Raw genomic sequence first — 27,436 nt, 5'->3', positions numbered from 1 at the left:
CACACACACACAGAGCGAGTCGTGTTCAGCTTTATTCAGAGGTTTTATTCAGTTTCACACATTTTAAACCCGACCGACTCCCAAACATACAAAACACTTTTTACACGTTTACATTTCATCTGTCGCTAAAACCGACGACGCAAACAAAAAGAAGAAGACGACGTGACACCAACATATAACCCGACACCGTGCTCTTTACCCAGCAGCCACCGGGACAGCGAGGGAGTCCGGGAAGACCGACCAACAGCTCTGCAGCGCTACATCATGACTCCATCACCTCAGCTCTAGTTATCGGGTTATAACCGAGGTTTAACTGAGACTAGCTTCCTGCTCTGACGTCCAGAGTCGGCGCGCTTCTGCCCAAGATACATACTGAAGATCCGGACTGGTGTTACCGAGAGAATTTAACCTAATTCAACCTTTTAAATCTGATATAACAAAAATTCTTACTATTTCTGAAAGCACAGAGTACTTTCAAATAACTTTCACAATAAAAGATCCATTGCAGTGTGAAGCTGTGCAGGGGGAGGGCAGAGAAAATCCCACATCCCACAATTTACATTTAAAACTAACCTTAATCCTGAATTTCAGATCTAATCTCAGATTATCGTCTGTGTCCGAGCTCCAGATGCTGAGAATATGGAGTTTAACAGCTGGCAGACTCTCAGTGCGGTCTGCAGTAACAGTCACTAATAAATACGACGAGCAAAAATAACGGAGTCAGGTCAGCAGGAAGAGCTTCACAGCAGCCTTAGAGGGTTAACGGTGTCAGCCCAAGGACACGAACCCCCCCCCCTCCTCACTGACAAAAACTGTCATTCCCATTGGTGCATTCGCATGATACCAACAGTGCTGCAGCTTGATAATGTTAGTAATTCTGTTTCCTGCATTGGTCACGATTCAAACGTGGTCAATGCTCATGAGCGGGACTATGAGGAGGATTTTAAAATCAAACAGAAACAGATTGACAAAAAGAAACAAAGACACCATGGCACTGCTCATAAACCGCCACGATAATGTGAGCACACCACGGATCGCTCAGCAGCAGAGAAGACCGCCATCACCATCCGACCGACGGGGCCTGTATTTGTTTCAAACTGCGTTCACGTGAAAAATAACGACTACCTGGATCCACAGATTGAGATCAGCAAGGAGTTCATCTGTTTGATCCGACTGACACGAGCACGATCCGATCCAGCAACACTTGCTTTGATCACGTTTGGTCACATGACTTCACAGTACATGAATATGTGGAGTTTAATGCTCAGGATTTTAGAGTTTCAGGGAAGCTACAAACCATCGAGTCACCTCCTCCGAGGGTAAACGTACGTGCGGACGCAGTCTGCAGGTTTAACCTGAACCCGGCAGGTCGGGCTTTGTGTGGGCGAGATGGAACAGCCCATGTTAAAACTGGGCCTCGGCGGAGGAAATTCAGACAGAGTGAAAATGAATATTATTATTTTATAGTGACAGGACATCAGGTGTCTGCAGGTGAAAGTCTGTGGATGACATCACGATCACATGCATTTATTTAAATCTGCTCCTGACTCTGATTGGAGCCATCTGACACGCTCACTGTGCAGTTACAGGAGCATGCCTCATCTTCCAGCTCATCTCAGACTCGAGCATCTCACCTGGACACCTGACAACAACTGCTCTGCAGTGTCTGACTGTATATAAAAGATGGACAGAAAATTTAAACCTGCATTCTCTCTAACATCCAGCAGGGGGTGACTTGCCTAAGGTCCCTGGTGAGTTCATGGTCTTGGTGTGTTTTGGTGAAGAAAACAGGAAGTTAACTTTGGAGGAGATGGTCTAATTAGAGTAGCAAAGGAGCAGGAAGCAGGTGAGGATTTAGGGCGGGGCTTCATGTGACTGACAAGTCATTACAGTATGAACATTCAGCATCCCTCATCACGTCGATGATGGTGATCGTTAAAAACTCTCAATTCAAGGTGTCACTAACCGCTGGGTGACAGCATGGTAGCCATCTTTTATATACAGTCTGTGATTTTAATGCATTAAAACACTACTGCCTGCATTTAAAAAAAAAAAAAAAAAAAAAAAGGCTAATTGTCTTGATTTATTTCCTGATGGTTTTCCTGAAGCTCCAGAGCAGGAACAGGAACTCACTTCCTGTTTCAGGTCATTTCCACCAGACTGGCCTGCAGAACCCACAATCACGACCCCAGTTCACACTGTGTGTCACTCTGACAGGCTGACCCCTTCTCCTCTCCTCACAGTGCCTTGCTTAAAGGCAACAAGGAAATGACAGTTGGCATTAAGGCCTCAAACAGAAACAGGAAGTGAAGGCGGGGAGAGGAGAAGGAGGCGGAGCAGTGAGGTTTGTTAGTGTGGTGTCCCGCCCTCCCCGGGGCTGATGGGAAACTGTTTATTTGAGGTCCAGCACCATGCTGGCCGGGTTCTCCAGGTACTCCCTCCACAGGTTGGAGAAGCGACACATGGTGGCGCCGTCGATGATGCGGTGATCCGCCGACCAACTGACCTTCATGATGTGAGCTCGGACCACCTGACCAGCAGCGTCAAACCTCGGTAGCACCTGGACAGACAGACAGGAAGTCAGCAAGCCGTGTTAAAAAAAACAAACAGCTGCTCTGTAATGCCACATCCTTAGCAGCAGGCAGCAGTGTAGCTGAATGGATAAACTCCTGAATTATGGTCCATTCGTCACTTCCTGCTGTTTCACAGAAGAAACAGGAACATCAGGCAGGTATCTGAGCATGCTCAGAACCTGCCAGCTGATCGAACAGTCACCTGATAGTCAGACGGTCCGGTTTAACTTCCTGTTGTGATTCACGAAGAAACCACAGACACACCTTAGTAAGTTTTCCTTTCTCTGAACAAAATAGCAGTTTATTTTTCAGTGTGAGGAACAAAGCCCTCCTCCGAAAGGTCAGAGAACATCATTCTTCTGAAGACACTGATTTCCAATAAATTCATATTTAATATTTTCCAAACCAGGTCAAATGCTTTATATTCTTAAAGATAATGAAACAGAACAGGTAATCAGAGTCAGGGTGAGGTACACTTTAGACCATCTTCTTGTTCTTTATTGCGATCCTTGATATCTTGTGCTATTCACCCTTTTTCCTCTCATGCTAAACTAAAACAAACCTGACTCTGTATGTGCTGTGTGTTCGGTCTGACCAGGGCTCACCTGGATCTTTCCTAGCGCTCCGATGGCAACCTCGGGTGGGAGGATCACGGGCTTGGCGTAAGTGCCTCCGATCTGGTTCGAACATAGCAAGCAGAGTGAGGTCAATATGGCTTCTCTCAGCACTGTTGTGATATTTTCGTGTCGCTGTTGTTGTCAGACTCACAGATCCGATGTTGGACAGTGTGAAAGTGCCCCCCATCAGGTCGGCAGTCCCCAGCTGACCCGATGCTCCGAGCACCTGGAGGCGGTTCAACTCAAGGGCGATCTCGAACACGCTGAGCAGCTGGACGTTCTTCACATTGGGAACCAGCAGACCCTGACTTGTGTCCATTGCCAGGCCGATGTTGTGGGACGCCTGAATCACAGGAAACACCACCGTCAGCACTAATGACGTCACCGAGCAACCAGGGAAGCGAAGCCGGCTCGGAGCATGCTCTTACCTTGTAGGTGATGTTCTGGCAGCCCTCATCCACCGAGGCGTTGAGGATCGGGAAGTGGTGGAGACTGAGGGAGGCAGCCTGAGCCAATGAGAGAAAAGCATTAACTTCAATATCAAACATGCAATCGATCAGCAGCTCGTGCATGGCGCCTTAACCCCCAACCTTGATGAAGAAGGGCATGTAGCTCAGTCTGACGCCACGACTCTCGGTGAGAGGTTTCAGCTCTGACCTCAGAGCCACCAGGCGACTCAGGTCAACCTCGTCACAGTAACCGAAGTGAGGAATCTTCAGCGCCACAGTCATCGTCTTCACCATCGCTTTCTGGAAACCTGAAGAGCCAATCAGAATGTTTAGAGAGAAAGGAGATGACATGCAAGTCTCGCAGTGAACAGCGCAACACTTAGGCTTGACAGCAATCTCTGACCTTTGAGGGGCTCCGTCACGTCCTTGCCAGTGAAGACAGGTTTAGGAGTAGCGGGTGGAGGTTTCACAGCCACCTTAGTGCTCACAGGCTTGGCAGCAGCAGGAGCAGCAGCAGGGGCCGGGGGCGGAGTCTGGATCTCCTGGAAAGGTGTCGGAGGCAAGATGGCTCCAGTTTGCTTTGCCAGGAAGTTCAGGATGTCCTCCTTCAGGATCCGCCCATCTCTGCCAGTCCCCACCACCTCACTGAGCTTTATCTGAGGACAAAGCGACACCTCAACTGGGAACACAGTGGGACAGACTGGGACAACCCGGTGCGGACAAATAGGAATCACACTTACATTGTTCTCCATGGCGAGGCGTCTGACTGCAGGCGTGGCCTGCGTCTTGTGACCTTTGATCTCCTGGTGGGTGTGTTCTTCTCGAGCCATGGCGGGCGTCTCCACCACGTCCTCCTCCTGGATCACCTCTGAAGGATAACAGCAGTGAGACTTTCAGCCGTGAACTTGGACGGGTGGACGAGTGAAGACCTGCTGATGCCTCACCTGAGCCAGACTCCGTCTCGATATCCACCAGCGGTTTTCCCACAAAGGCCGTGGCATCTGCATCGTAGTAGAGCTTTTTGATGACCCCATCGTAGCGGCTGGTAATGGTGACCGATGCCTTGTCGCTCTGAACCTCACAGATGCTGTCAAACTGAGAAACTTTGTCTCCTTCCTTCACGTACCTGCCAGAGGAATCCAGATTTATTTATGCAGTGGCAAATCACAAGAACAGAATACGCACAAGGACATATCCTAGTCAAAAATGACTCCAAGGTTCCTCAAAGTGTTATTGGAGGCCATATTTCTAAGATTTTCTGTCCCAAGTACAATAACCTCAGTTTTATCTGAATTTAGAAAATTAGAGGTCATCCAGGGCTTTAGGACTTCCTGACATTCCTGCAGTTTAACTAATTGGTGTGTGTTATCTGGCCTGATGGATAGATAAACTTGGGTGTCCTCTGCATAGCAGTGAAAATGGATGCTATGCCTTCTGATGATACTACCTAAGGGAAGCATGTATAATGTAAACAGAACTGGTCCTAGCACTGAACCCTGTTGAACTCCATATTTAACTTTAGTGTGTGAAGAGGACTCTCCATTTACATGAACAAACTGGAGTGTAACGAGTTAACAGGCCATCCTTCATTACAGGTTACAGGTGTTACATCCTAATCGTTTCATATGTTCACCTGTTTGTTCTTTTACAAACTCTGGGGTTTCAGGTTTGCTTCATTTTAAAAACAAAATAATACCAAAATTTTGTCATGACAATAAAAAACGGAGCTGTTGGACTCTTTTTTTTCTTTTTTTTTGTCTTGGTCACGTACCACTCCTTGACGGTCACCTCCATGATTCCCTCACCGATGTCAGACAGTTTGAACTGCACGATAGGTCCTTGATTCACTGCCGGACAAAACAAAACAGTGACACGATCACAGAGAAACAGAACAATCTGCTGATGGAGGTCAGCGTACACCACCATGAGTGATCTGCCTCAATTCTCCCAGAGTCCATCAAACAGCTGAAAACCCAGAACAGTTCACCATGATACAGATCTCCATGGCAATAGCAGAGAGATCAGAGGAGGCCAGGATTCAGGTGCTGCCGGTCTGGACTTACCCACAGCGACATGCAGCCCTCTGCAGCTGAACACCTGGAGCTTCCTGTCACACCTGAAGGTCATTGGCTGCAGAGTCCTGTCACATCTGAAGCTCTGCAGCCGGAAACATCTGCGGCTCTGCTGACTCAGCTGACGGGAAAAGAGCAGATAACAGAGGTCACCTGGACCAGCCAACACACAGGTGCTTCTAAGCCACGCCCCCTGATATTCAGGGCCTGATGGTTCTTCCTTCAGGTCCTGAATGTCAGACCAGGACCAGCACTCCGAAACTCAAACATGAAGACTAGCTCACAACTCCTTCAGCTTCTAATAAAGATGCATACGGACATTCTTTAAACAAGGTGGTGATGTAACCCTAACAGAGAAGAAATGCCAGCCAATAAAAACATCACACACGCCTCTGACACTGTGGCACCAGATCTATGTTTCCTCATCTGCATGTAAACGAGGAAACCGAGTGCATTTACACTGATTTATGCCAAGTCACTGAAGATTACGCTAAGCCTGACTTTGACACTTTCAGGAAGTGGGGGATGATGGGAAATGGCCTTCAGGTTGTCACTCGCTGACAGAAACTCTGCTCAGGTGTTTTTCTTATTGCAGGTTTCCTCTGAATATCTCGAAGCTGTCTCACTCCCATGTCACTTCTCACTAAATAAAACAGAAAGTTCGCTTTAAAATTTATACACATCATTGGAGGACCACCTGTCAATCACGTCGTTTCCGTCGTTTGAAACCACATCTGCTCCTGAGGTCTGGAACAAACACCTGTCCTGGCGGCAGCAGGTGAAGCAAGTTTCACCTGCAGGACAAGCTCTGAATATTACTGAGCTCAGATCTGGGTCAGAACCAGAACCCGCACACTGCCGGTTCTGGTTCTGACTCAGACCCTGACCCGGAAACAGCTGCTGACCATCAGGAAGCACTCGCAGCTGTTAGCTGTTAGCCAAAGCATGCTAACTCAGAGGCTGTTTCATTCCATTAGGGTTAGCATCAGCTAGCCCATTGGCTAGCTATGCTAACGCACTGAGCTTGGTGACGTTGCGGAGACTCTCCGTTAGCATTAGCCGCAGGTTAGCATTAAGCGCTTTCAGAGCCTGTGACGAGAACACGAAGCCTGTATTTGCTCACCAGTAGCCGCCTGAACGCGCCGAGAGAGCCTCTGGTCACCGCCGCCATCTCTACGCTCCGCTGCACGCCCCTCTCTGCAGCCAATCAGCGCGCAGCGCCGGCCTCTCTTCTTCTGCTGCTTCCCGCAGGGCTCGCAGACGTCACACAGGTGTGATGGCGCCACGATCAGGAGAGCTAATGAACAACAAACTGATTCATTAAACTTTTCCTGGTTTTTACAGCCTTAGACGTTCCACGGTTTTTATCCATTATTAATAATAAAAATGATTTGTTGTTTATTTAAAGACAGGTCAGCATCATGACATCAGCAAGCTGCCGTTTGTGCACCTGTCCAGATAAGGTAAGATAAGATAAGACTTTATTGATCCCATGGCGGGGAAATTTGTGCGTTACCACAGCTCAGGTACAGATAGTAGAAGAATACAAAGAGTATACCAGAATATAAAGTCAACAAATACAAAATAAATAAGATAATACAATATATACAATGGTAGCTGAGGTTCTATGTACACACATACCCAGAATATGTTATTGATACAAGTTGTGGAAATATGCAAGAAATACATTAAAAACTATTCTACTACTACTACTATTACTATGTGAGTAAAAGATATCTATAAGTATCTATAAGTATAGACATGTACATACACACACACGTACAAATACACATACACCATAATCACTAATGCAGAGTGTCATCACATTAATCAGATTTCATCTCTACAGGGTCATCAGTTTCTACAGTTAGAACCATAAGAATGTGCAGTTGAGCAGTTAGCTGCACACAAGTCCTTACAGCTACAAACAGGGGACTGTAGAATCAAACCTGAAGGGCTCAGCCCTCAGTCATAGTGTCATGCATACGCTGCCCTGCAATTAACATTACTGGAATATGCTGCTTACAAAAATATTCACCTCTTTTTTCAGCTCAATTACATTTTCATGGAGGTTAGAAAAAGGAGGAAGTTTTTGAATGCACCTCACTCTCCTTAAAAAATAAAGGTGGCTTGTGGCTGAGCAGTAGCATCATGGTTTTGTGTTGCTGTTGCATTTTCATTTCTTTGTACAGCGCTTTGTGCCTTTATGTCTATAAACTTGAATTACGACACCTGTGTGTGGGTTTTCCTGTTAGTGGTGCAGTAATGCCAGCTGTTTGTGACGTTCGGGGCTGGATTACTGTGAACAACCTCTGTGTGCAGAGCCTCCTTGCTGAAGGCCTCAGTCTCGCTGTGTGCTGTTATTTTGGTCATATGGTGCATTTGATTTGACAAATATTTTACACTACACGCTCTTCCTGAGGCAACCCTCCCCGTTCTTCTGCTCCAACAGCAGCAGCTTCTGAGAACTCCTCAGTTTATACGTGCAGTCAACAATTAATTTATTATCAATGTGTGGCAGAGGTGTGGTCCTTGGCTCAGCTGCAGGGGATGGGTGATGCAGGGAGGTTGGAGGGACAGGTGGACATGATTAAACTAATGGGGTTCCTCCCTTCGTATAGTGAGGGTGGAGACCGAAGTGGGACAGTATGCAGACAGCTGACGATTGTGTGTGTGCCGAACCAGGACGCTGTACATGAGTGCAAAATCAATTAAAAAACCCAGTGTGTCGGGTCATGGTCCTTTACACAACGTAAAGTGAATAACAGAGTCAAATGTCACCATGTATTGTCAAGTCATTTTTATTCTGCCTCGTCACAGACGTTATTAATATTAAAATACAAGCATTCATGTTTGAAATTTGCGGAGAAGCAGCAGGCCGGTCTGAGTCCATCTCAGCAGACAATGACATCATCACAGAGCGTGCTCGTGTCCAGCTCGTCAGCACTGCTCGAATCCCGCCATCAGAGAGAGCGCCAGAGACTCCACTGCACAACAAGAGAGACAGACGTCATCAGCTCCTCTCTGCTCACAGCATACAACAAGACGAGGTTAACTGGACAGCTACGGTGGCCAAGAGGTCCCAAACACATATTTCATTTACTGGAAAGGTTTTTCAATCATTCAGTCCTGTGTGCTGACAGGATGACCAGCACAAACATCCTATTTCTCATTTATTACTTTCATTTCCTGTTAAATTGACCTAGAAGGATCAGACTGCAGGAGACTTGTGGTTCCTGAGTCTGAGATGATGCAGGTGTCAACAACCGAAGGTCGGCTTTTATTGGCCCTTGGAAAACTTCGACCACACACGCCTGAGCCCTCGTAACGACATTTTCAGCCTGAAAATGTCGTGCGGATATCTCGTGCACTTATGAAGTCGATCCCCTCTAAACTGCGGACACACTCTGTTTGGAGGAAACACCGAGCACTGCAGCTGGATCCCGACAGCCTCGAAGCACCAACCGATTTTACATTTAAGCTTTTCCAAGTTGGATGTTCTGCACCTTTGGACCACCGTACACAATCACTGCGTTTGACATCATCACCCAGACGACAGACTCACAGTGAGGGAAGGAGCCCCGGCACACCGCCTTATTGAGGATCGTCACAAGGAACATGTGGCAGTTTTTGAAATCAGACTCCATTTTATCGATGGACTCTATCCTGAAAGAGAAACAACATTTAGCTGCAGAGCAGGTGTGTCGTCTCTGTACCTGGATGCGTGTACACACACACACACACACACACACACACACACACACACACACACACACACACACGCAGCGTGCACCACGAATGTCACATCAACACCACTGAATAGACACATCACTCTTACTTCCAGGCTCCAGCCTGCCATCTGTCCGAGAAGATGAGGACGAGATTCAGAACCTTTATTATCGCCTCCTTCACAAAACTGACCTGAGAAAACACAACATGTAGAAACAGGTGAGTCTGAGCAGGGAGCCAAAGTGAGATTCGGCCTACTGAAGGTTCTGGCCCCGCCCACAGTACAGTGTTTTACAAGTTTTTCTGGAAACATAAAGAATCACTGTCTTATAAGATCCAATTTATTTACTTGCCCGCCATCACACAGTACAGTAAGGTCAGTGTACAAGCAGCGGTGCTGATGGTGCAGCAACATTTCTTTGTGCTAAAGCAGGAAAACTGAGAAACGCCTCAGGCTGGTCATTGCGTTCGTAAAAGAACGAACGCTTTTTCATCATCTCAAACAAACAGCAACCGTCTTTACAGCTGATTGTGTCAGCGGTCAGACCGCCATCATAAATGTTCACCTTCTCCCTTAGCAGGCAACGGTCGTGAATCGTGGCCAGGTATCTGTAATGGATCTTGATGAGCTGGTCCAAGTCCTTGGCTTCCTGCACTTGGTGTTGAAACTCGAGTCCAGTGCTGTGCAGAATCTGCCAAGACACAAAGCAGATGAAGAGCCAGAGTTAGTCAAACTGAGAGTGCAGTGAGGACTCTTTTTATTAAAGGGGGTCGTTTAAAGAAGTGATTTTATTATGTAACCCTAGAAGTAAATATGACAGGAAGAGTTATCAGGCTGCCCGCTCACTGTCACGTGATCAGCGCTCGCTGTGCCAAGCTGCTGATCTTCCCTACCGAGCAGCGTCCTGATGGTGTTCATTATAAAAACGTTTGCTGGCACTACTATGTCGACAGCAGCGCTCGAGGGGTAAATGTGAGTGATGTCCTCCCTTATTTATGCTGCAATAGGTGTATGCTACTGGGGGATTCCAATGATGCACTGGGTGCTTCTTCTTCACTCACTATCTATTAATAGACCTCGCTGAACTGAATCATACTTGTTATTAATCTCTGGCTCTCTTCCACAACGTGTTTTATCCTGTCTTCCTTCTCTCACTCAACCGGTAGTGGCAGATGGCCGCCCCTCCCCGAGCCTGGCTCACCTGGAGGTTTCTTCCTGTTAAAAGGGAATTTTTCCTTCCCACTGTCACCAAAGCACTTGGTCATAGGGGGTCATATGATTGTTGGGTTTTTCTCTGTATATTTGATTGTAGGGTCTACCTTACAATATAAAGCGCCTTGTGGTGACTGCTGTTGTGATTTGGTGCTGTGCAAATAAAAATGAAGTGAATTGAATGTCATGGATGCGACATCCTGTTTGCAGGAGGTCAGTTTGGTGGTTTGCCTCACCCTCGTCATGATGTAGTTGTGAAGGCTGTTGACAAAGTGCATCAGTTTGACCCTGAGCAGACACATCCTGTGGATCTGCTGGTTCACGCGCTCTTTGACCTTGACCTCCTCGGCTGCGGCGCCCTCCAGCTTCTTAGTGACGTCTGTAAAACCTACGAGTAACAACCATTTATCAGAGAAATGACTAAGACGGGCTTATTTTCAGTTTACAGCTTCAGGTGGAGCTTGTACCGCTGAATCGAAGCGTGTCCAGACTGTACTTGGCCCATTTGATCTGCAGCAGGAGGAGGAACACTTGGTTGTAGATCTTCTGACACTCAGAGCTGATCACAATGTCCACGGGCCAGGGAACCTGTGCAGACACGCACCAGGAAACGTCAGGTGGCGGATTCAACAACGCACCGACAGACACCAAAGCACAAACTGCAGTGTTCACCTTGTAGCTCAGCGTGAGGACTTCCAGGTTATTCACAGGCTGTTTTTTCCTGGAAGCGTCGATGGGTTCCAGAAACACCGACAGCCTGGGAAACAGAGATGCCTGATCAAACTGATTCTAACAGAAATAAGGAACTGTGTCACAGCAAATGTGCACTCTACCTGCTGCTGTCCTCCGGGTAGCGCTGTCCGACCGCCTCCTGCAGCTGCACGTTCAGAAACGACGGCTGCTGCCAGCTCTCCTTCTCCTGCACCTTGTCAAAGATGGCCGTGTAAAAATCATACATGGTGTCTCCGGCTTCCAGCAGGAAGTAGTTCCTCATCGCCTGAAGGTATTCCAGCAGCCTACAGACATGCCACAGAGCTCAGAAGTTTCCCTTTCCCTCATTGCGGAAACAGGAAATGCATCACTGAAGGGCTGTGCTTACTTGTAGTCTTTTGTCAGAGTCTTCATCAGGTTCCCACAGCACTCAATGTATCTCCTCTCAATGTGCGGGTAGAGGCAGGAACGCAGTGTGAGCTCAAACGTCTGGCAGGTGACCGACTGGGACGAGCGGTCCACGCTGAAATCCCCTCCGGAAAAACGCTCCTGGAAGTCGCTCTGCTCCAAGTACAGCCTGAGGAAGAGGAGGGCAGACAGAACGCACTCAGACTCGGGAATAAAAAAATCTCGCTCGTATCCACGCAGAGCTCGGAAGAGTGGAAAACAGAAAATCTCACACCACAATTTGTTTGTCACGTTGGGAGCTAAAGACAAACTCTGAGCTCTGAGCTGTCCTCTCTTCAAAGATGTGAACACCTTACATTTCTCACAATCTGCATCTTCATCCTGCGATGAATCCCTGACTTATATTTGTTGATCCTCGCTGGAAATGTTTTCAGAGGCTTGTAGAAGAACTCTGGCATTACCTGGCGAAGTTGATGGCCAGCAGCGGGTCGTGGACATCGTCAATCTCAAGGTGCCGCGCCATGATGGACTGCATCTTGATCAGACTCCTCCTTGTGGACTGCTGCTCCGTCACGCCGTCCGTCGGAGACTCCTCTCGGCTGCAGAGGCGCGACTGCACGGACTCCAGAAAAAGCGTGTGCAGACTCTTCCTCTCTGCGTCTGCAAGCAAACATCCGGGACAGACAGCCTAGGTCATTGAGGTCAGGTCATCGGCAGAGACATGGAACTCAACAAAGCCTGAGGACATCCAGGAGAGCAGAAGCATAGAAAACCCCATCTGTGGTTTGTGTTGACCCGGTCAATGCAGCGCCTTCCTTTACTGAAACAAACAGACAGAACAAAGCACTGACCTCTGGAGGCTCGCTGCGACTTCTCTGCCTCCTTGCAGTCCAGATTCTTGAGCAGCTGCATGGACTTCCCGGCCATGATAATCTGCTTGAGGACAGGTTTAAGGAAGGACACCATGGTGAGCTGTCTGCCACCGGAGGCCTGATCCCCCCCGGAGCTCCCGCTGGCCGCGTCATTCAGCTTCTCCTCACTGTCCACCGTCTCCGATACGCTGTACAGCGTGTAGGTGGCGTACCAGAAGTCCCTGTGATTCACGGGCACGTCTTTGTTCCTGCAGCGGGAGAAAGAAACTCAGGCCACAAAACGCTGCTGACGTCACATCACACGCACACACACGGTTTCTGCAGCGCACCTTTGGATGATGAATTCTCTGGCAGGGTCAAACAGATGGCCGTGAACGATCCACTCGTCCACGATCTCCAAATACGGTCGGACCGTCTCCGTCCACAGGGAGAACAACAGCGCCACCTGGCAGACACAGAGAGAGCAGATGCGTTTGTTTCCTTCCACTAAATTGCCCCCCTGTCACAGTATCCCGTGACGAGTGCTCACTGCCTGCTCCGATGCCTCGCCGACGCTGTCATACTCGATGATGGCCTTATAGAGGGTATTGAGCAGGTGAGACGCCCGGACAACGTTGGGGGTGGCAGGCGGCACTTCAGCGACACCCGTGCAAAAGACCCTGTGCAGCACTTTGATCTGAGCTAGGTGAGGGCTGAGCCGTTCCAGCACTGCAGACAGAGTCACTGTCTCATCTGCAAACAGACACGATCGGAAATCAAACGAAGGCGGCCGGGCTCAGGATGACAGAACCAGAAAACCAGCACGAAAACAGGAAGCCTCAGTGATCCCTAAACAAGCTTGGACTTACCGTTGCATATGAGCTCCCTCTCGATCGTGGTAAGCTCCTCCTTGAAGCTTGTGAAGTACTTGTTGAGTGCCCACACGAAGGCCTGGTAGGTCCTGAAGGGAGGCTCAGAGGCCTTCTTAGAGCCGTAGGAGGACGCGGTGCCCGGCGGGCCTGGCTCTGAGTTGTGGCCTGTCACCTCGTCGATGAACCTCTGCAGCCTGAACACAGCCTGACCGTAGACGGCGATGTGCTCGAGGACAGAGCGCAGGCAGTTCTGCAGCACAGAGGAGAAAAGCACGTTTCACTACTGCCCACGGTGCACGTGCTCAGTGACGTCTGTCAGATGCGAACTCACGCCGGTCAGATGAGTCACCACCACGTTACTTCTGACTGACACCTTTCCGTCGTGCTGCTGGAATATGAAGTGTTTCTTGACCCCAGAGAGAAGCCTGCAGGAACAAACTCGTACAGTTAGCAGGACCCTGAACCTGCTCTCAACACCAAACTAATCCCAGTGTGTGGCGACCTGCAGGCGACCGTCGTCATCTCTTACCACAGCGTTTCTCGAATTACTTGCGTCTCTGTGACAAAGGCCTTCTCTTCTGGCAGGTACAGCGGGTCTGTGTTATACAGGTGCTGATCCCTGAGGGGACAAACGCAGCATCAGCACCAAATACTCTCATTTCAAACTATAGCTCCTCCCCCAACTGCACCCAGACCTCCCTCTCCCAGCTCCTCCGTTGTCCAAATGTTGTCCCCGCAGGTAGGACACTGTATATTAATTTTTAACTATCAGTGGGGACAAACTCACCACACATTGAGGAGGTTGGAGTGCAGATGCAGGCTGTGGGGAAAACGAGGTGCGTGCGGCGCCCAGTACGGGGTCACCAGATGCTGCTCCAGCCAGGCCCGAGCGTCAGGCTCCCCCACTGAGAGGAAACACGGGAAAAAGGTTCAGTGTGACATTAAAACATCCTCCATGTCCGAGTCGCTTACACTGCAGCGCATTCTGGGTAGTGACATCAACGTTTTCTGTTCATCTTTTGTGACTGAACAGGAAACAAACCAGACGCTCCTGCCTCTCATTTGGTGAAAACGGTGTAAAGACCTTCACCTTCTGCTGTGTGACTGCTTCGCACCTGTCCACGTGACTGGAATGGTCTTGTTGGCGTTGTCCTGGTCCTCCTGAGGCGTCCTGTCCAGCTGGATCCCAGAGTCCTCCCTGCTGATTGGCTGCTGACTGTCATCATCCTCGCTCTCCTCCTCAGACCACTCCTATGAAACAGGAAACACTGATGGGCACAGCTTACCTGTAATACACCTGTAGGTACTATGCTCAGTATAATACAAACCCAGGCCCATACAAGCCAGGACACTTCCTAAAATATATAAAAGCAGAATGCAATGATCTGCTGTAGAAATGTTTAGCTTATTTTAGAGTTTAGATATGTAGGAATGTTTAGTTTGTTTTAGAGTTTAGAAATGTGTTAAGATAGAATGTAGAATTATGGTAGAGACACTGACACTGCCCTGGATATAAATAAAGGCCTGACTGTGTCATGAACTTAGGAGTAGATCTTAGGAGACCCCCGCCAGTTTGAACGGTGAAGCTAAGACAGAAAGGAGTTAATGTTAAGTGGAAATTCCTCAGGGCATACCTAGGTGGGGGTCTCAACATTTGTAACTTGATAACTGTGGTCTGGAAGGGAGATGGTTTTTATGGCCCCTAGGAAGAGACACACACCCACAGTGTTTTAACTGTTACACTCACACATCCACATGCACACTCACTCACGTGCACTCACATAGACACGTGGGTATGCGCACACACAGGCACTCACGTGCTCGTGCACATAGACACAGACACAGAGTTTGCAGCACATTGTGGGGGATTTATGATGGGGTCGCTTCTATAAAGCTGGGTGTAACTAAGAAAGAGGTGGAAGATTGTTTCAGAGGGACACCGGCCTCGTCTTCCCTTCTAGGCATGCTTAAAGAATAAAGAATGAGTTAAGAATAAAGAATAAGTAAAGATGAATGAAGATGAATAAAGATTTTGTAAAAATGACTACTGGGCCCGGTGCATCTCTGGAGGCCCGAGGAATGAAAAAGAACCGGGGTAAAACTGATTTCCCAACACTGCAAATCCTATAAACTCATATTTTATCCACATTAGAGCACAGAAAACAGTAAATACTCAAAATGAGACATTTTACTGCTTCGTGACGAATCTGAGCTCATGGGGAATTTGGCGACAGAGAGGCGGAGCTTCTCAGAGGTTCACCAACCTGTTTCAGAATCATGGTCCTCACTGTGAACATCTCCTCATCTACACAACATGACATCATCAGCACACTTGGAGGATCTGGAGGAACCTCTGTGCACAGGCTGATGACTGTGACCTTCAGCAGAAACACTGCTCTGTGATAAATCAGTGCACGGCTCAGGAACATTTCCAGAAACCAGCGTCTGCGAGCAGCTCGGCGTGCTGTCCACACATGCAGGTTACAGCTTCGTCATGCTGACACGAAGCCACAAGTGATATCAGGTCAGAATCATCAGCATGGCTTCAGAGAAGAGTCTGGCCCGGCTGCAATCCAGACCTCTGACTGGCCGACAACATCTGGAGCGTTGTGAAAGCAACAACAGGATGAAGCAGAGCCGGAACTGCCGAGCAGCCGGAATCCTCAATCAGACCCGAGCAGCTGCTGTCCTCAGTTCACAGACCATCACAGAGTGATGTCAGAGAGGAAGCACAGATCTGTCCTACTTTACAGACGTGACGCTGCCGTCAGATTCAACACAAGCTCACGTTTGATTCTTTCTTTATCTTTTTTCAGCGTCTGACTTTGTTGGAGCTTTTCTGGCTTTGTACTTGTGGGTCAGAAATTAGTTTTGTTTTTTTGCCGGTGAACACAAGTTAGTGATGATGTTAAAGTCATGTGACTGTGGTGTGGTGCTCATGTTGCAGAACAAACCTTTTTAGAACAGTTTATATTTTCTATAATAATCTAAAAGCTCATGGCAGTCGGGTTTTTGCTCAGAGAATCAGAAACAGGTGGGATCGGTGACTCACAGGTGTGTCTGGGTACGGCCCCATGTCTGTGTCCTCACCCTCCATCAGATATTTAGCCCAGTCAAACTTGTCCTCTGGTTCTGCAGACATAAGACGGAAAGATTAACATAAACTGTGTGATTTTTAGCCTTCAAGGCTAAGTGCTAAGGTTATCTGGAAACAAGTCATTTTTTTAACTTTCTGGGCTTTGACATGAAGTGAACTTATAATCACTGCACTGATGTTGTGCAGTGAAACACGGTGGGCAGGTTTCCTGCCGCTGAAGCTTTCACTGTGACTCTGAAACAGAAACATGGGTGCGACTGTGATGACTTCACTAGAATCTGTTTGTCTGATCCTGGTGTCAAAGCATCATTAGCATCTGTAATGTGGGATTCACTAAAACCAAGCTTTGGTTTAAAAAGTTCTATATTTAATGAGAGAAAAAAATTCTTCCTGCTTTGGAAGAATATGTGAAAAACCTTCTGTTTGCACAGTGTGTGTTTTTAACTCCAACATAAGAAAAGCAGATTTAATGACTTCAGAATGTGTTGACACATTGGTCACAGATAAAGGGAACAATGCGGTTCTCACCGGCCTCCTTTAGTCTGGGTCTCTCTGTAAAGTCTGTGTTTGAGGGGGATCCCGACAGGCAGAGCAGCAGTGACAGTATGCTGTAGTGTGCATCGGTCTGAGGAAACACAGATCACATTTCACTGAGATATTCTCACATCATTGCAGTCACGTTTCAGTGTTTGAGCCCTACACACCAGAAAACTGTGTGTGTAACATGTGATACCAAGCCATTAGGCCTGTGTCATCTGTCAGAAAACAAGCGCACACTTTATGCACACAGAAATACTTTATTAGACTTTATTACTGTGCACTTTTCTGTTGCACTGTTGTGTCTGTATCATTCTGTCTTTGTTTTGGTTTTTTGCACACTTTATGTAGTCTTGTGTTGATTGTCTGATATATGCAGCACCATGGTCTTGGAGGAATGCTGTCTCGCTTCACTGTGTACTGTACCACTACACATGGTGGGAATGATAATAAGGCCACTTGACTTGAAAAGACTAATGTGATTGTTTATTGATGGCAAGTTTACATTTATTACCTTCATCCTTCCAAAATCCCCTCTGACTCTTGTTCACAAGTTTCATACTAGAATATGATGCAGCATGCCAACACTGACTGGTGTCGCACATGAGTATGGATCGTGTGTCCGTCTGTGATAGAGCAGAAAACAGCTGTGCGCTACCTTTTTCCCATCTGTGTTAGGTAAAGGTGAGTTCAGGAATTCTTCAGTCAGTCTCATCCAGCTTTCTGCTTTCTGTAGGTCCGAGTGCACCACGAGCTTCTCGTAGATTCTGGAAAACACGACAGACTGTCACTATACCATAACTTAGCAGGAGACGAAGAGCGGAGGATGACGATGGAGCTGCCAGGCAGGAGGAGAAGAGGAAGAGCTCAGAGGAGGTTGGTGGATGGAGCGAAGGGGGACATGCAGAAGGGTGCAGTGACAGAGGAGGATGCTGGGACAGAAGGACATGCAGAGCCCTGAAGGAGAACATACATTGTTCCTCTTCAAGGTTTTTATGTGGAAAATCCTGAAGTCGCCTTTAAAGGTTTGCCTACATGGGATGTTTAGTTTGCTCAGACTTCACTGTTTTGAAGGAGTCACTCACCCGCTGACACTGCGCTCCACTTTGTGGCTGTCTGTGTCCAGATATCGATGAAACCTGAGGAGACACGAGGCGGATGTTAGTACGCTGCGTGCAGCAGCCTGCTCCCTCACACACCCGTAAAAACTCACTTAAAGTTGGACCAGGCGAATTTGAGCGCCAGCTGGAAGTTCTGGTCCTCCTCATCCTCGATCCCGCTGAGACACCTGATCAGCCGCCTCGTCTCTCTCTCACTCTCCTTTTCGAAGGTGCTCCAGTGCGCCATGTTGACGCTGTCAGCCGGGCTGCAGTCGCCGTGAACGGGCACAGATCGAAGCGGCCTCTCGGTCGGCTTCCAGCCCGCAGTTTCCACCCGCGAACAGGCTAACAGCACCGGGGATGTCTTAAATGCGCCATTATAGACAAACGGCCGTCTCCTCCATTGATTCCTACAGGACCGCGCAGTCTTAGCCCCACCTCCATAACAAACAAATAGGACTGAGCATGCGCAAAAACAATTCAAATTAGTTACGGTTTTTATTTTTTACTGTTTTTAAATTGTTAAACCTCGTTTCTCAGTCGGTACAAAAAAAAGGACAAAAACTGAATATTCCACTTCCTGTGAATCTATGTAGGAAAATGGCGGTAATGCATCCGTATGAGCAGCAGTGGGCGCACGGGCACTAGTAAACAAAAAGCACTGAAATACGCTCAAGGGAAGTGCTTCTAGACAACAAGTCCATGTTTTAGTTCTTGCAGTGACCCAGATAATGCTCGTTTACGGGTCAACGAGAGGACGCGCTATCTTGATATCGCCTGTTTACCAGGTGAGGAGCGCAGTCAAAAGCCCCCGTGGTGATGGTGATGATTCTCTGCAGATGCTCAGGTTATGCTCACATATGTACAATACAAGATTTTACGAAAATAAAAGCCTGTAAATAACTTTTGATTTGACTATATTTATTTCTTTATAATCGAATATTTATACATTCTTAACACACTATGTTTCCAGAAGAAAAATGTTCATAGCAATTTTGTTTTACAGCTATAGACTTGCTAGGGCCCTCTGTGAACCCATGAGCTATGTTATTAGCAGAAAAAAAATATAAGCTAAAAGCTTTTTTTTTATTATAAGCTTAAAGCGCTCACAGCTGGCTGTGACTGCTCTGAAACACTGGGTCTCCCATAATTCAGCGCGCTCAGGGGCGGGTGCTTTTGGTGGACGCCTCTTTCCTTCGATGCTCTCTGTTGTCGGCGTCAACAAGGCCCGCCCCCACACTCCGCACTCTTAACTGACAGAGACGGTGGACGGCAGCAGTCCTGGTGTGAGACGGCCGTGCTGGTATTTCTACCCGGACGAAGCGGCGGGGGGCGTGGCTAACACTCCGTATAGCAGCGACCCTGCGCGGAGATGAAGAGGAGGCTGAACAAGAAGTACCTGCTGCTTATCCTGGCCTACACCGGACTGCTGCTGCTGCTGCCCTACGTGCTTGACTCCCGGGACCGGGCGACCCGGCCGGCGGCGCAGCTCCAGCCCCGCTGCCCGGAGCTGGAGCTGCCGTGGGAGGACGCTGGCGGCCCCAACGGCAGCGAGCCGGCGACCGAGCCCTCCTCCAACCGCAGCCAGCCACGGATCCACGTCTACCTGCACGCCACCTGGAGGACCGGCTCCTCCTTCCTGGGCGAACTGTTCAACCAGCACCCGGACGTGTTCTACCTGTACGAGCCCATGTGGCACATCTGGCAGGCGCTGTACCCCGGGGACGCGCAGAGCCTGCAGGGCGCCGTGCGCGACATGATGAGCGCGCTCTTCCGCTGTGACTTCTCGGTGCTGCGGCTATACGCGGGCGCGCAGAACGTGAGCAGCGCTTTCATCTTCGGCTGGAAGAACAACAAGGTGCTGTGCTCCGAGCCGCTGTGCCGCGCCCACCGGCGCCACGAGGTGGGGCTGGTGAAGGAGGAGCTGTGTGCGCAGTGCCCGCGCAGGGAACTGCGAGAGCTGGAGCGCGAGTGTCGGAAGTACCCGGTGATGGTGATCAAAGGTGTGCGCGTGCTGGACCTGGGCACGCTCGTGCCGCTGATACGGGACCCCAGTGTGAACCTGCGCGTCGTGCAGCTGTTCCGGGACCCGCGCGCCGTGCACAATTCGCGCCTGAAGTCGAAGCACGCTCTGGTGAAGGAGAGCATCCAGGTGCTACGCAGCCGCAGACAGAGCGACAGGTACAAGCGGTTGCTCGCGCCAGCGAACCGTGCGACGCGCGCGGAGAGCTACGTGTCGGGCGCGCTGGAGCTCATCTGTGACGGCTGGCTGCGCGACCTGCTGCTGCAGCTGCGCGCACCGCCCTGGCTGCGCAGCCGCTACCTGCGCCTTCGCTACGAGGACCTGGTGCTTCGGCCGGCCGAGCAGCTACGCAGGCTGTTGCGCTTCGCTGACCTGCCCACTTCCGCCGCGCTCGAGAGCTTTGCGCTCAATATGACACGCGGGCACGGCTACTCTTCCGACAGACCATTCCTCATCTCCTCCCGCGACGCCAAGGAGGCTGTCCACGCCTGGAGGGAGCGGCTGAGCGTGGAGCAGATCAGTCAGGTGGAGGCGTCCTGTGGCGAGGTCATGAGGCAGCTGGGCTACCAGAAGACACATGAGGAGGACACGGCGTCATGACGGAGCCGTGGGCCGAGGTAAGCGGACAAGCGTCTGTTTATGTTGCTGATCTGTGACCTCTGACCTGACCCGCTTGGATCACAATGCAGGTGAAACAGAGACTCAGACTTTCATACATCACAGCCTCCACGCTGATGACATGGCAGGTCACATGACTTAACCCCAGACTGAGCCCTCTCACCACACACATACACTCTAACTGACACACACACACACACACACACACACACTGTACCAGACATAGATACACGCATGCTGTAACAGACACAAACACACACTATAACACACCCTATAAAAAACACACTCTGTAACACACACACAGTGCCAGGAAGAGCAGCCAATAATCTGCTGAGGATTATTAATCTGCTGTAATAATCTGCTGAGGTCATGTAGCTGTTCTTCCTCCAGTTAGATTAAGAAAACAAAGTTAATGGTTTGTTTATCTCAGAGGAGGAAGATGCTCTGACAAGTTAATGACAGGAAGTGACACGAGTGAGGCAGGATGCAGAGGAATTTTATTTCTGACATAAAATGCAAACAAAAGGTAGTAGCAGGTAGTAATGATCATAACTGTGTCACCAAGCAGCACAAAACCAACATCATTCGGATTCAAAATCTAAATGGTAATATTCTATAAAAGCAGATGTTTGCAGGTGGTTTAGCTGTGTCACAGTCGCTGATGGAGCTCTCGCTCCAATGTTGAGCGCAGCTGCGGGTCCTAGTCCTCGTCAGGTGAACAAAACGAGAGAAAAAAATAAACTGAACCAGACTCAAAGAAATGAGAGTCAGGTGACCCGCCACCCGGATGGTTGTGGGTGATGTGAACATGAGAGTCGATGATGAATCTGTGCCTGCGGGTAAAACCCGTGAGTCTGTAACATCACCTGTACGCACTAAAGTTACAGGTTAAAGCCGCGTCAGTGACTGCGATACAATCTACAGCGCTTAACAATGATTAAAACTCAATCAGGACTGCACTCACCTGTTCACAGTGTAGTGTCTAACAGCTGTTCCTGCATCAGGAAACACGCCTACACAGACAGGATGTAACATGGTGACATCATCAGGCTCACAGTAAGCAAAGAGGTCCGAGGCTGCTGGGTGTGTGGGGCAGATTTAAAGATTCAGGTGTGGCTGGAGGCAGATCATCGGGCTGAGAAAGGAAGCAGGTGTTAGAGGAAACTTAAACTTGCCACTGATGGCATGAACCGTGCAGGAGGAAGTTCTCTCGCAGGTTGTCTGCGTGTTAACGGCAGGCAGCGGTGTGCGTGCAGAGCTGATGACGTCGTGTCCTCGGCTCGATGGACGCCACGTTGCGGAAACATTGGAAACTAAAAACACGACCACAAAGGTCAGAGGTCAGACTATTTAAACGAAGCCTGGGTCAAGTCTGTGTGTGTCTCTGTCCGTGCGTGTGTGTGTGTGTGTGTGTGTGTGTGTGTGTGTGTGTGTGTGTGTGTGTGTGTGTGTGTCTGTAGTTCATGTGAACAAACTCGATGTGTGCAGCGTGACTCCTGATTGGTGGGCTGTCAGCCAGCCTCAGATACAGATACCACCTCTGGAGAACCGAAGCGCTGACGTTAGGTGTGTTGTGTAGTTCGTGTAGTGTGGTTGTTGGAGCGTGTGTGATGCTGTGATGTGTTAGTGTGAGTTTGCTGAAGCACAGGTAGGAAAACAAACGCTGCAGAACTCGAGGACTGCGAGGATTCAGAGCAGACGCTCCGTCTGTGCCCAGCAGCCTGATTTGGTGTTTCCGTCACAAAGATATTATGGACGCAGGAGTCAGGGACTTGAGGTTCTGTAGAAGAACTAAAGCGTGTTTCATGTTTCGATCGTGCTGATTGAATTAAACTTTAATTGTGTCGTTGATGGTTCACAGCAGCGTCTTGTGTGAGCGGCTGCACTTTGCTCTGATGGTCAGATAACGATCCCGGTCTGTTAATATGTCCCAGATTTAACTCAGCCTATCTGTAAGATAGCTTTGGCCAAAGTGGCTGAAGAAGGGCAGGAGACATATGCTGTCCAGGGTAAAAAATGATTTATTCACACTCATTGTGACCAAAAATCTTTACAAACATGAAGAAAAACTCAACTCCAAAGTTAAGTTGGTACAAATAAACATAACTGAACTTAAACCAACAAAAATTAATGTCAAGTGCACTCAGCTAAACTGACCTGGTCCTCTCCTCTCGAACACCCGAGTTCTTCTACTTAAAGACTCAAGCTATCCAAACAATAGGCTTCACCTCTTCACCTGGTCCCTAGATGTGACATCAGAAACTAAACAGGAAGCTATAAATACAGGAAGTGAGGCAGCACTTCGTCCTTTTGCTCCTGGAACACAGGTAAGTCAGGTGAGTTAAACCAAGTAAACTAGACAAATTAACAGTTGAAATAGATAAAATGTTAACTTAACAAACTTGTCAGTGTTGATTTAAACCTAGATGTTATATTACATAATGTTTGCAAACTACAGAACAAAAATATGGTATGGCAAAATCAAAACAAGAATGTTAACTAAGAATAGCAAGCTTCAAATCTGGACAAATGGTGTTCTCACCCACTTTGTCACACAATCACAAGTTCGATTTCACAACGTGTCAAAGACCGAGAGAGAGAGGTCCCCCACTCCCTTTAATGACCTGCTCCTCCATAGAGGCCTCTTTGTTCTGTCTCTGGCATTGCTGGCTCCTCTTATGGGGGGAGGAACTGCAGCGAGCTGTCAAGAAGGGCGTCATTGTATTAGTCTGTACGTGACGGGGTAGAGCTCCAGGGCGACAGCACGGCTGTCACCGCAGGCTCCCACAGACACGACCTTTAAGGGTCATGTCTGTGAGAGCCACACAGGCTACAGGAACGTCCCCACAATGCCAGCGCAACGTTACGTCACGAAGTCTGAATATTCCGAGAACGTCTGAGGAATGTTTGTCATTTAAACGTTAACGGTTAAACATTGGCTCTGTTGATTAGATATTGAGCTGAAGTTGGAATCATTTTATAAAATGTCCCCACAGTGAAACAGAAGAATGCTGAAAAAACACTTCATGACCTTTGACCCCAACAACAGTCACAGAAATGTCTCCTCTGTTATTAGTAACCTTCTTTTATTAATCTTAACATTAATCACACTTACACAATGTGAAAGAGTATGGAGAGAGCTTACGGATGAGAAGCAAAGAAGAGCCGTCAGGTGCTCCAAATAAACCTTAGACTCAAATGTTAGAACAGGCTTTTCCCCGCAGCACGCCATGTAATAAATACTCACAAAGAAAATGGCATCCGTTACAACTTATATCTAAAAATATATAGTTTCATGCATCGGTCAAAACACTCAACTCCAGATACACGACGCCCAGCAGAAAACACTTCACACAAGTTAAGTTGTCAGAGATTCACAGAATTTACAGAAAATGCACTATTTTGTGATATTTATCGTTATCGGGCTGAAAAGGGTCCCATATAGGGATATGAGATTTTCGTCATATTGCACAGCCCTATCTCTGTCCTGTCTTTCTCACCAGCAGATGACCACCCTGGTTCTGCTGGTTTTTTCCTGTTAAAAAGAAGTTTTTCCTTCCCACTGTCACCAGTGTGCTGGCTCATAGGGGGTCATGTGATTGTTGGGGTTCCTCTGTATTATATTAGGGTCTTTACCTTACAATATAAAGCGCCTGGACTGTTGTGATTTGTTAAAAACAAAAGCAGGTCATTCGCTCACTGTTTTCACTGGAAACGCTTCATATAACATCGTTTTTATTCTAACAAACATCCTCAGAGTGATTAAGGCTAATTATTTAAGACTTAAACGTTCCTGTCCTCACAGATAGATCACCATCCCTGTTTCTCTGTTTTGGTGGATGTTTGACCCTGAATAAGATAATATGGATGGATGAACGAGTTTTGGTTCCTATTTTGGTCCCCTGTCTTGTCCTACTGTCTCTGGTTAAGTTTGTCTTGGTTACTTCCTTTTTGTTACCAGAGTATTTAAACTCTCCTTGTTCTCTCGGCTGCTCCGGTCTGCATGACAAATATTCTTGTGCAGGACACTGAACCTTCAGAGTGTGAACGTTAGAAAGCCTTAAGCATGGAAAAGGTGCTTGTCTGAATGTGTATGAAAGGGTGAATGAGGCATGTTGTATAAAGTGCTCTGAGTACTCAGGTAGAGCAGGACGATTATAAAGCCATTAGTACCGACTCAGATCAGGGTTTTAGTACCTGGTACGACCTGGTACCAGGTACTAAAATGTGACAACAGACTTCATGCCACCGATTGGTGGGTCAGTGGCATCACTCGATGAGTCACAAGAGCATCTCGTTCACAAAAATCAAAACATTTTAAAGTTTTTGAAAACCTACGACGAGGAAATGGCTACAGAAAAGGACGCCATGTTCCCAGAGTGACAAACGGCCGCAGACCGAGCAGCAGGTATATTCTCGCCTCGACGTCCGCCTTTGTTGTAGTGTTCGTGTCGCGTATTAATTATGTCACGAAAAGCTTGGGGACGTTGCTATGACGACGGCCACGCACATTAGGTGGTCCTTGATTGAGCTGTGGTGAGTCGATCCGAGTAGGTGGAGGAGGGGCTTTTGAACCAGCCCGTTCTCTGTTGACGGAGAGCTTCACCGACTTCACAGGTTGTCAGTGACCTCCTCACTTCTTCCTCTAACACGTCAAAATGTTCTGTACTGACATAGGGAACATTATCGTTCCATGGGAACAAAGTGCCTTCAGGGCTCCGAGTCCTGTTGACTGCAGCACACTCACAGCTTCAGATTTATTTTTAATCCTCAGCTGATTTTTTTTTTTTCTCTTCCAGGGTCGTGGTGTTCAGTCTGAGGTCAGAAGGTGGTCTAACTAAACGAGCAGCTGGAATGTGTTCCTCGAGGAGTTCTCAGGCGTGACTCGGGAACTGTTTTCCTTCGGCCGAGCCGGGCTGATGAACTGGAGAAAATCTGAGCAAAAGAGCAGCCAATCACAGGTGGACGATTTGGAACAAGGAGGCGGCGGCTCATTTTTCCTGGTTTCTGTTGGACACCAGCCCTGCACACCCCAGGTGTTCCTCCTCAGGAGGTGACTGCCAAGATCAGAGCGGCGGCTTCGCTGTCACCTGCGTGACTCATCTGTCTGGCCTGCGACTCGGCGTGGCAGAGATCGCCGGTGTTCGTGGTACTCACTAACAACACTAATTTAGAGCAGTGAAGAACTGCAGTATTTTGGAGAGGCCGTTCTCCTCTCTAACCCTCCCCCCGGCCTCTCGGGAATGTGCACTTCTCTGACAAAACACTCACATGGGTGTGAGATTCTTCCGTCCTCACACAGCGTAGGGTGCAGGGCCCTGTTGTTTTCCTCTAAAATGCTGTAAACGTTGTAACCCGAGCCTCCAGAAGGGCTTCAGTGTTTGAGATACCCCTCTCACCCGCTAAGAGGGCTCCAAACCTCCGGCAGCTTCTGTGCACAGATGGACCCAGGTCTGCAGCCCTGGAGCAGGCTCACGATGCCAGAAAGACAGAAAGCAGAATTTGTCACATGTGCACACTTGGATTTGGCCGTGGTCGGTTCAGCGACCAATGAGCTGTTGTAGCTCACAGGGTTAAATACTGTGGAGCAGCAGGACAGGTGGGAGGTGAAGCATTTAATAATGGAAGCTCACACAGCAGCACAGTCTGTGAGCAAAGTCCGCTCTACTTTCCTGAGCTAATGTCCTTTGTATGTCTTTGAAGACATGACTCGGTGGTAGGGGTATCTCAAAGTCTTGGGAGGTTGCCCCCACCTCCCACGTGTGAGGCTCAGAGGTTGTTTCTGTACTTTTTGTTGGCGGTGGAAGAAAAATAACTTCAAACTGACTCAAAGAATAAAAAGCTGACACACTCCTTAAAGAGCTCGTGTGTGATTGTTAATGCTAAGCCACATTATCTGTAGGTTCATTTATCAGCATGTCAAAGTTCAGTCACATTCATTTGTTTGGCTGTTCTGGTTGAACTGAATGGACACAAACTCATCTCTAGCTCCATGTTTCTGTTCTTGGACTCTTACAGAGCAGCTTAGCATAACTCACAAAATAATCCTTCTTTATCTGATACCAGGCCTCAGGTCACTCTCTGTCTGAAGCAAGCTCGTTTAGCTCCTCCCAGTTTACGAGGGCTTCCTGATTGAGTCCCCATCACTAACAGAAGCATGAAATGAGCATATAAGGACAGGAATATTCGGTGTATCACGGTAGCATAAGGTACTGAAGCTGGAAAAAAGGGATTAGCTCTGTTAGCACGTGAGCTTCACATTACTGAGAAGATCCAAATCAATCCTGAAAGATGCAAATGATTTAGTCTTTTTACAGCCGCGATTACAAAAAAAGTGCAGGTGGCCTGTGTGGGTGTTCCAAAATGAACATCCTGTTGTGGGTCCAGAGCTGAGATGACAAGTAAGCAGACCACATCCCCCTTAAATGATTACTGCGACTCAGAATAAGCTGCATCACTCTGATGCACTCGGGTTAATAATACAACAGGACTCAATATGATCTCATGAAATATTTAACTCATAAACTGGACAGGTCATCAGACTTTACACTTGGATCTCACAGGAA

The 27,436-nt window shown here is 48.3% G+C and overlaps 3 protein-coding genes across 5 annotated transcripts; 1 reads left to right on the top strand and 2 right to left on the bottom strand.

The window, feature by feature from the left end:
- Nucleotides 1-14: 14 nt before the first annotated feature.
- dbt (dihydrolipoamide branched chain transacylase E2) lies at nucleotides 15-6,973 on the bottom strand. Its single transcript, XM_003451333.4, has 11 exons — nucleotides 6,835-6,973; nucleotides 5,703-5,832; nucleotides 5,411-5,486; nucleotides 4,584-4,765; nucleotides 4,380-4,507; nucleotides 4,043-4,295; nucleotides 3,781-3,947; nucleotides 3,619-3,696; nucleotides 3,342-3,533; nucleotides 3,179-3,250; nucleotides 15-2,560 (listed from the first exon to the last, which is right to left on the bottom strand). The coding sequence occupies exons 1-11, from the start codon at nucleotides 6,880-6,882 to the stop codon at nucleotides 2,393-2,395; spliced, it is 1,494 nt and encodes a 497-aa protein (XP_003451381.1). The 5' UTR covers nucleotides 6,883-6,973; the 3' UTR covers nucleotides 15-2,392.
- A 1,523-nt stretch (nucleotides 6,974-8,496) lies between these two features.
- Nucleotides 8,497-18,668, bottom strand: tubgcp5 (tubulin gamma complex component 5). 3 transcript variants are annotated; one of them, XM_025902646.1, is made up of 23 exons: nucleotides 18,343-18,668; nucleotides 18,215-18,268; nucleotides 17,788-17,896; nucleotides 17,121-17,217; nucleotides 16,548-16,627; nucleotides 14,611-14,743; nucleotides 14,283-14,400; nucleotides 14,025-14,114; nucleotides 13,827-13,920; nucleotides 13,493-13,745; nucleotides 13,174-13,376; nucleotides 12,974-13,089; nucleotides 12,624-12,892; nucleotides 12,234-12,432; nucleotides 11,753-11,941; nucleotides 11,487-11,669; nucleotides 11,326-11,410; nucleotides 11,121-11,241; nucleotides 10,890-11,041; nucleotides 10,007-10,132; nucleotides 9,550-9,632; nucleotides 9,277-9,377; nucleotides 8,497-8,698 (listed from the first exon to the last, which is right to left on the bottom strand). In XM_025902646.1, the coding sequence occupies exons 1-23, from the start codon at nucleotides 18,474-18,476 to the stop codon at nucleotides 8,652-8,654; spliced, it is 3,036 nt and encodes a 1,011-aa protein (XP_025758431.1). In that variant the 5' UTR covers nucleotides 18,477-18,668; the 3' UTR covers nucleotides 8,497-8,651. The 3 variants fall into 3 exon arrangements, with proteins under 3 accessions (XP_025758431.1, XP_013130515.1, XP_025758432.1); XM_013275061.1 differs by having other exon boundaries at nucleotides 14,611-14,746; nucleotides 18,343-18,476; XM_025902647.1 differs by having other exon boundaries at nucleotides 10,890-11,032; nucleotides 14,611-14,746; nucleotides 18,343-18,476.
- Nucleotides 18,669-19,460: 792 nt separating this feature from the next.
- On the top strand, nucleotides 19,461-26,729 carry chst7 (carbohydrate (N-acetylglucosamine 6-O) sulfotransferase 7). The gene is made up of 2 exons (XM_003451334.5): nucleotides 19,461-20,869; nucleotides 25,670-26,729. Exon 1 carries the CDS (start codon nucleotides 19,602-19,604, stop codon nucleotides 20,850-20,852), a length of 1,251 nt encoding a protein of 416 aa, XP_003451382.1. The 5' UTR covers nucleotides 19,461-19,601; the 3' UTR covers nucleotides 20,853-20,869; nucleotides 25,670-26,729.
- The last annotated feature ends 707 nt before the right edge of the window (nucleotides 26,730-27,436 follow it).

This window comes from Oreochromis niloticus, linkage group LG23 (assembly GCF_001858045.2).
Source record: "Oreochromis niloticus isolate F11D_XX linkage group LG23, O_niloticus_UMD_NMBU, whole genome shotgun sequence".
In the NCBI taxonomy this organism is placed as follows: Eukaryota; Metazoa; Chordata; class Actinopteri; order Cichliformes; family Cichlidae; genus Oreochromis; species Oreochromis niloticus.
The sequence above is the reverse complement of the archived record's forward strand: the minus strand, read 5'-3'. Positions and strand labels throughout refer to the sequence as shown.

What these genes read in the sequence shown, in the direction of transcription:
- dbt (XM_003451333.4), bottom strand. Translation starts at nt 6,882, where the DNA reads ATGGCGGCGGTGACCAGAGGCTCTCTCGGCGCGTTCAGGCGGCTACTG. An exon ending in AGGGCTGCATGTCGCTGTGG is followed by an intron (nt 5,487 to 5,702) that starts GTAAGTCCAGAC and finishes TTTGTCCGGCAG; the next exon opens with TGAATCAAGGACCTATCGTG. An exon ending in CGTGACGGAGCCCCTCAAAG is followed by an intron (nt 3,948 to 4,042) that starts GTCAGAGATTGC and finishes TTGGCTCTTCAG; the next exon opens with GTTTCCAGAAAGCGATGGTG.
- tubgcp5 (XM_013275061.1), bottom strand. Translation starts at nt 18,476, where the DNA reads ATGGCGCACTGGAGCACCTTCGAAAAGGAGAGTGAGAGAGAGACGAGG. An exon ending in CTAACACAGATGGGAAAAAG is followed by an intron (nt 17,218 to 17,787) that starts GTAGCGCACAGC and finishes GTGTTTCCTCAG; the next exon opens with ACCGATGCACACTACAGCAT. An exon ending in ACAACTACATCATGACGAGG is followed by an intron (nt 10,133 to 10,889) that starts GTGAGGCAAACC and finishes GTGTCTTGGCAG; the next exon opens with ATTCTGCACAGCACTGGACT.
- chst7 (XM_003451334.5), top strand. Translation starts at nt 19,602, where the DNA reads ATGAAGAGGAGGCTGAACAAGAAGTACCTGCTGCTTATCCTGGCCTAC.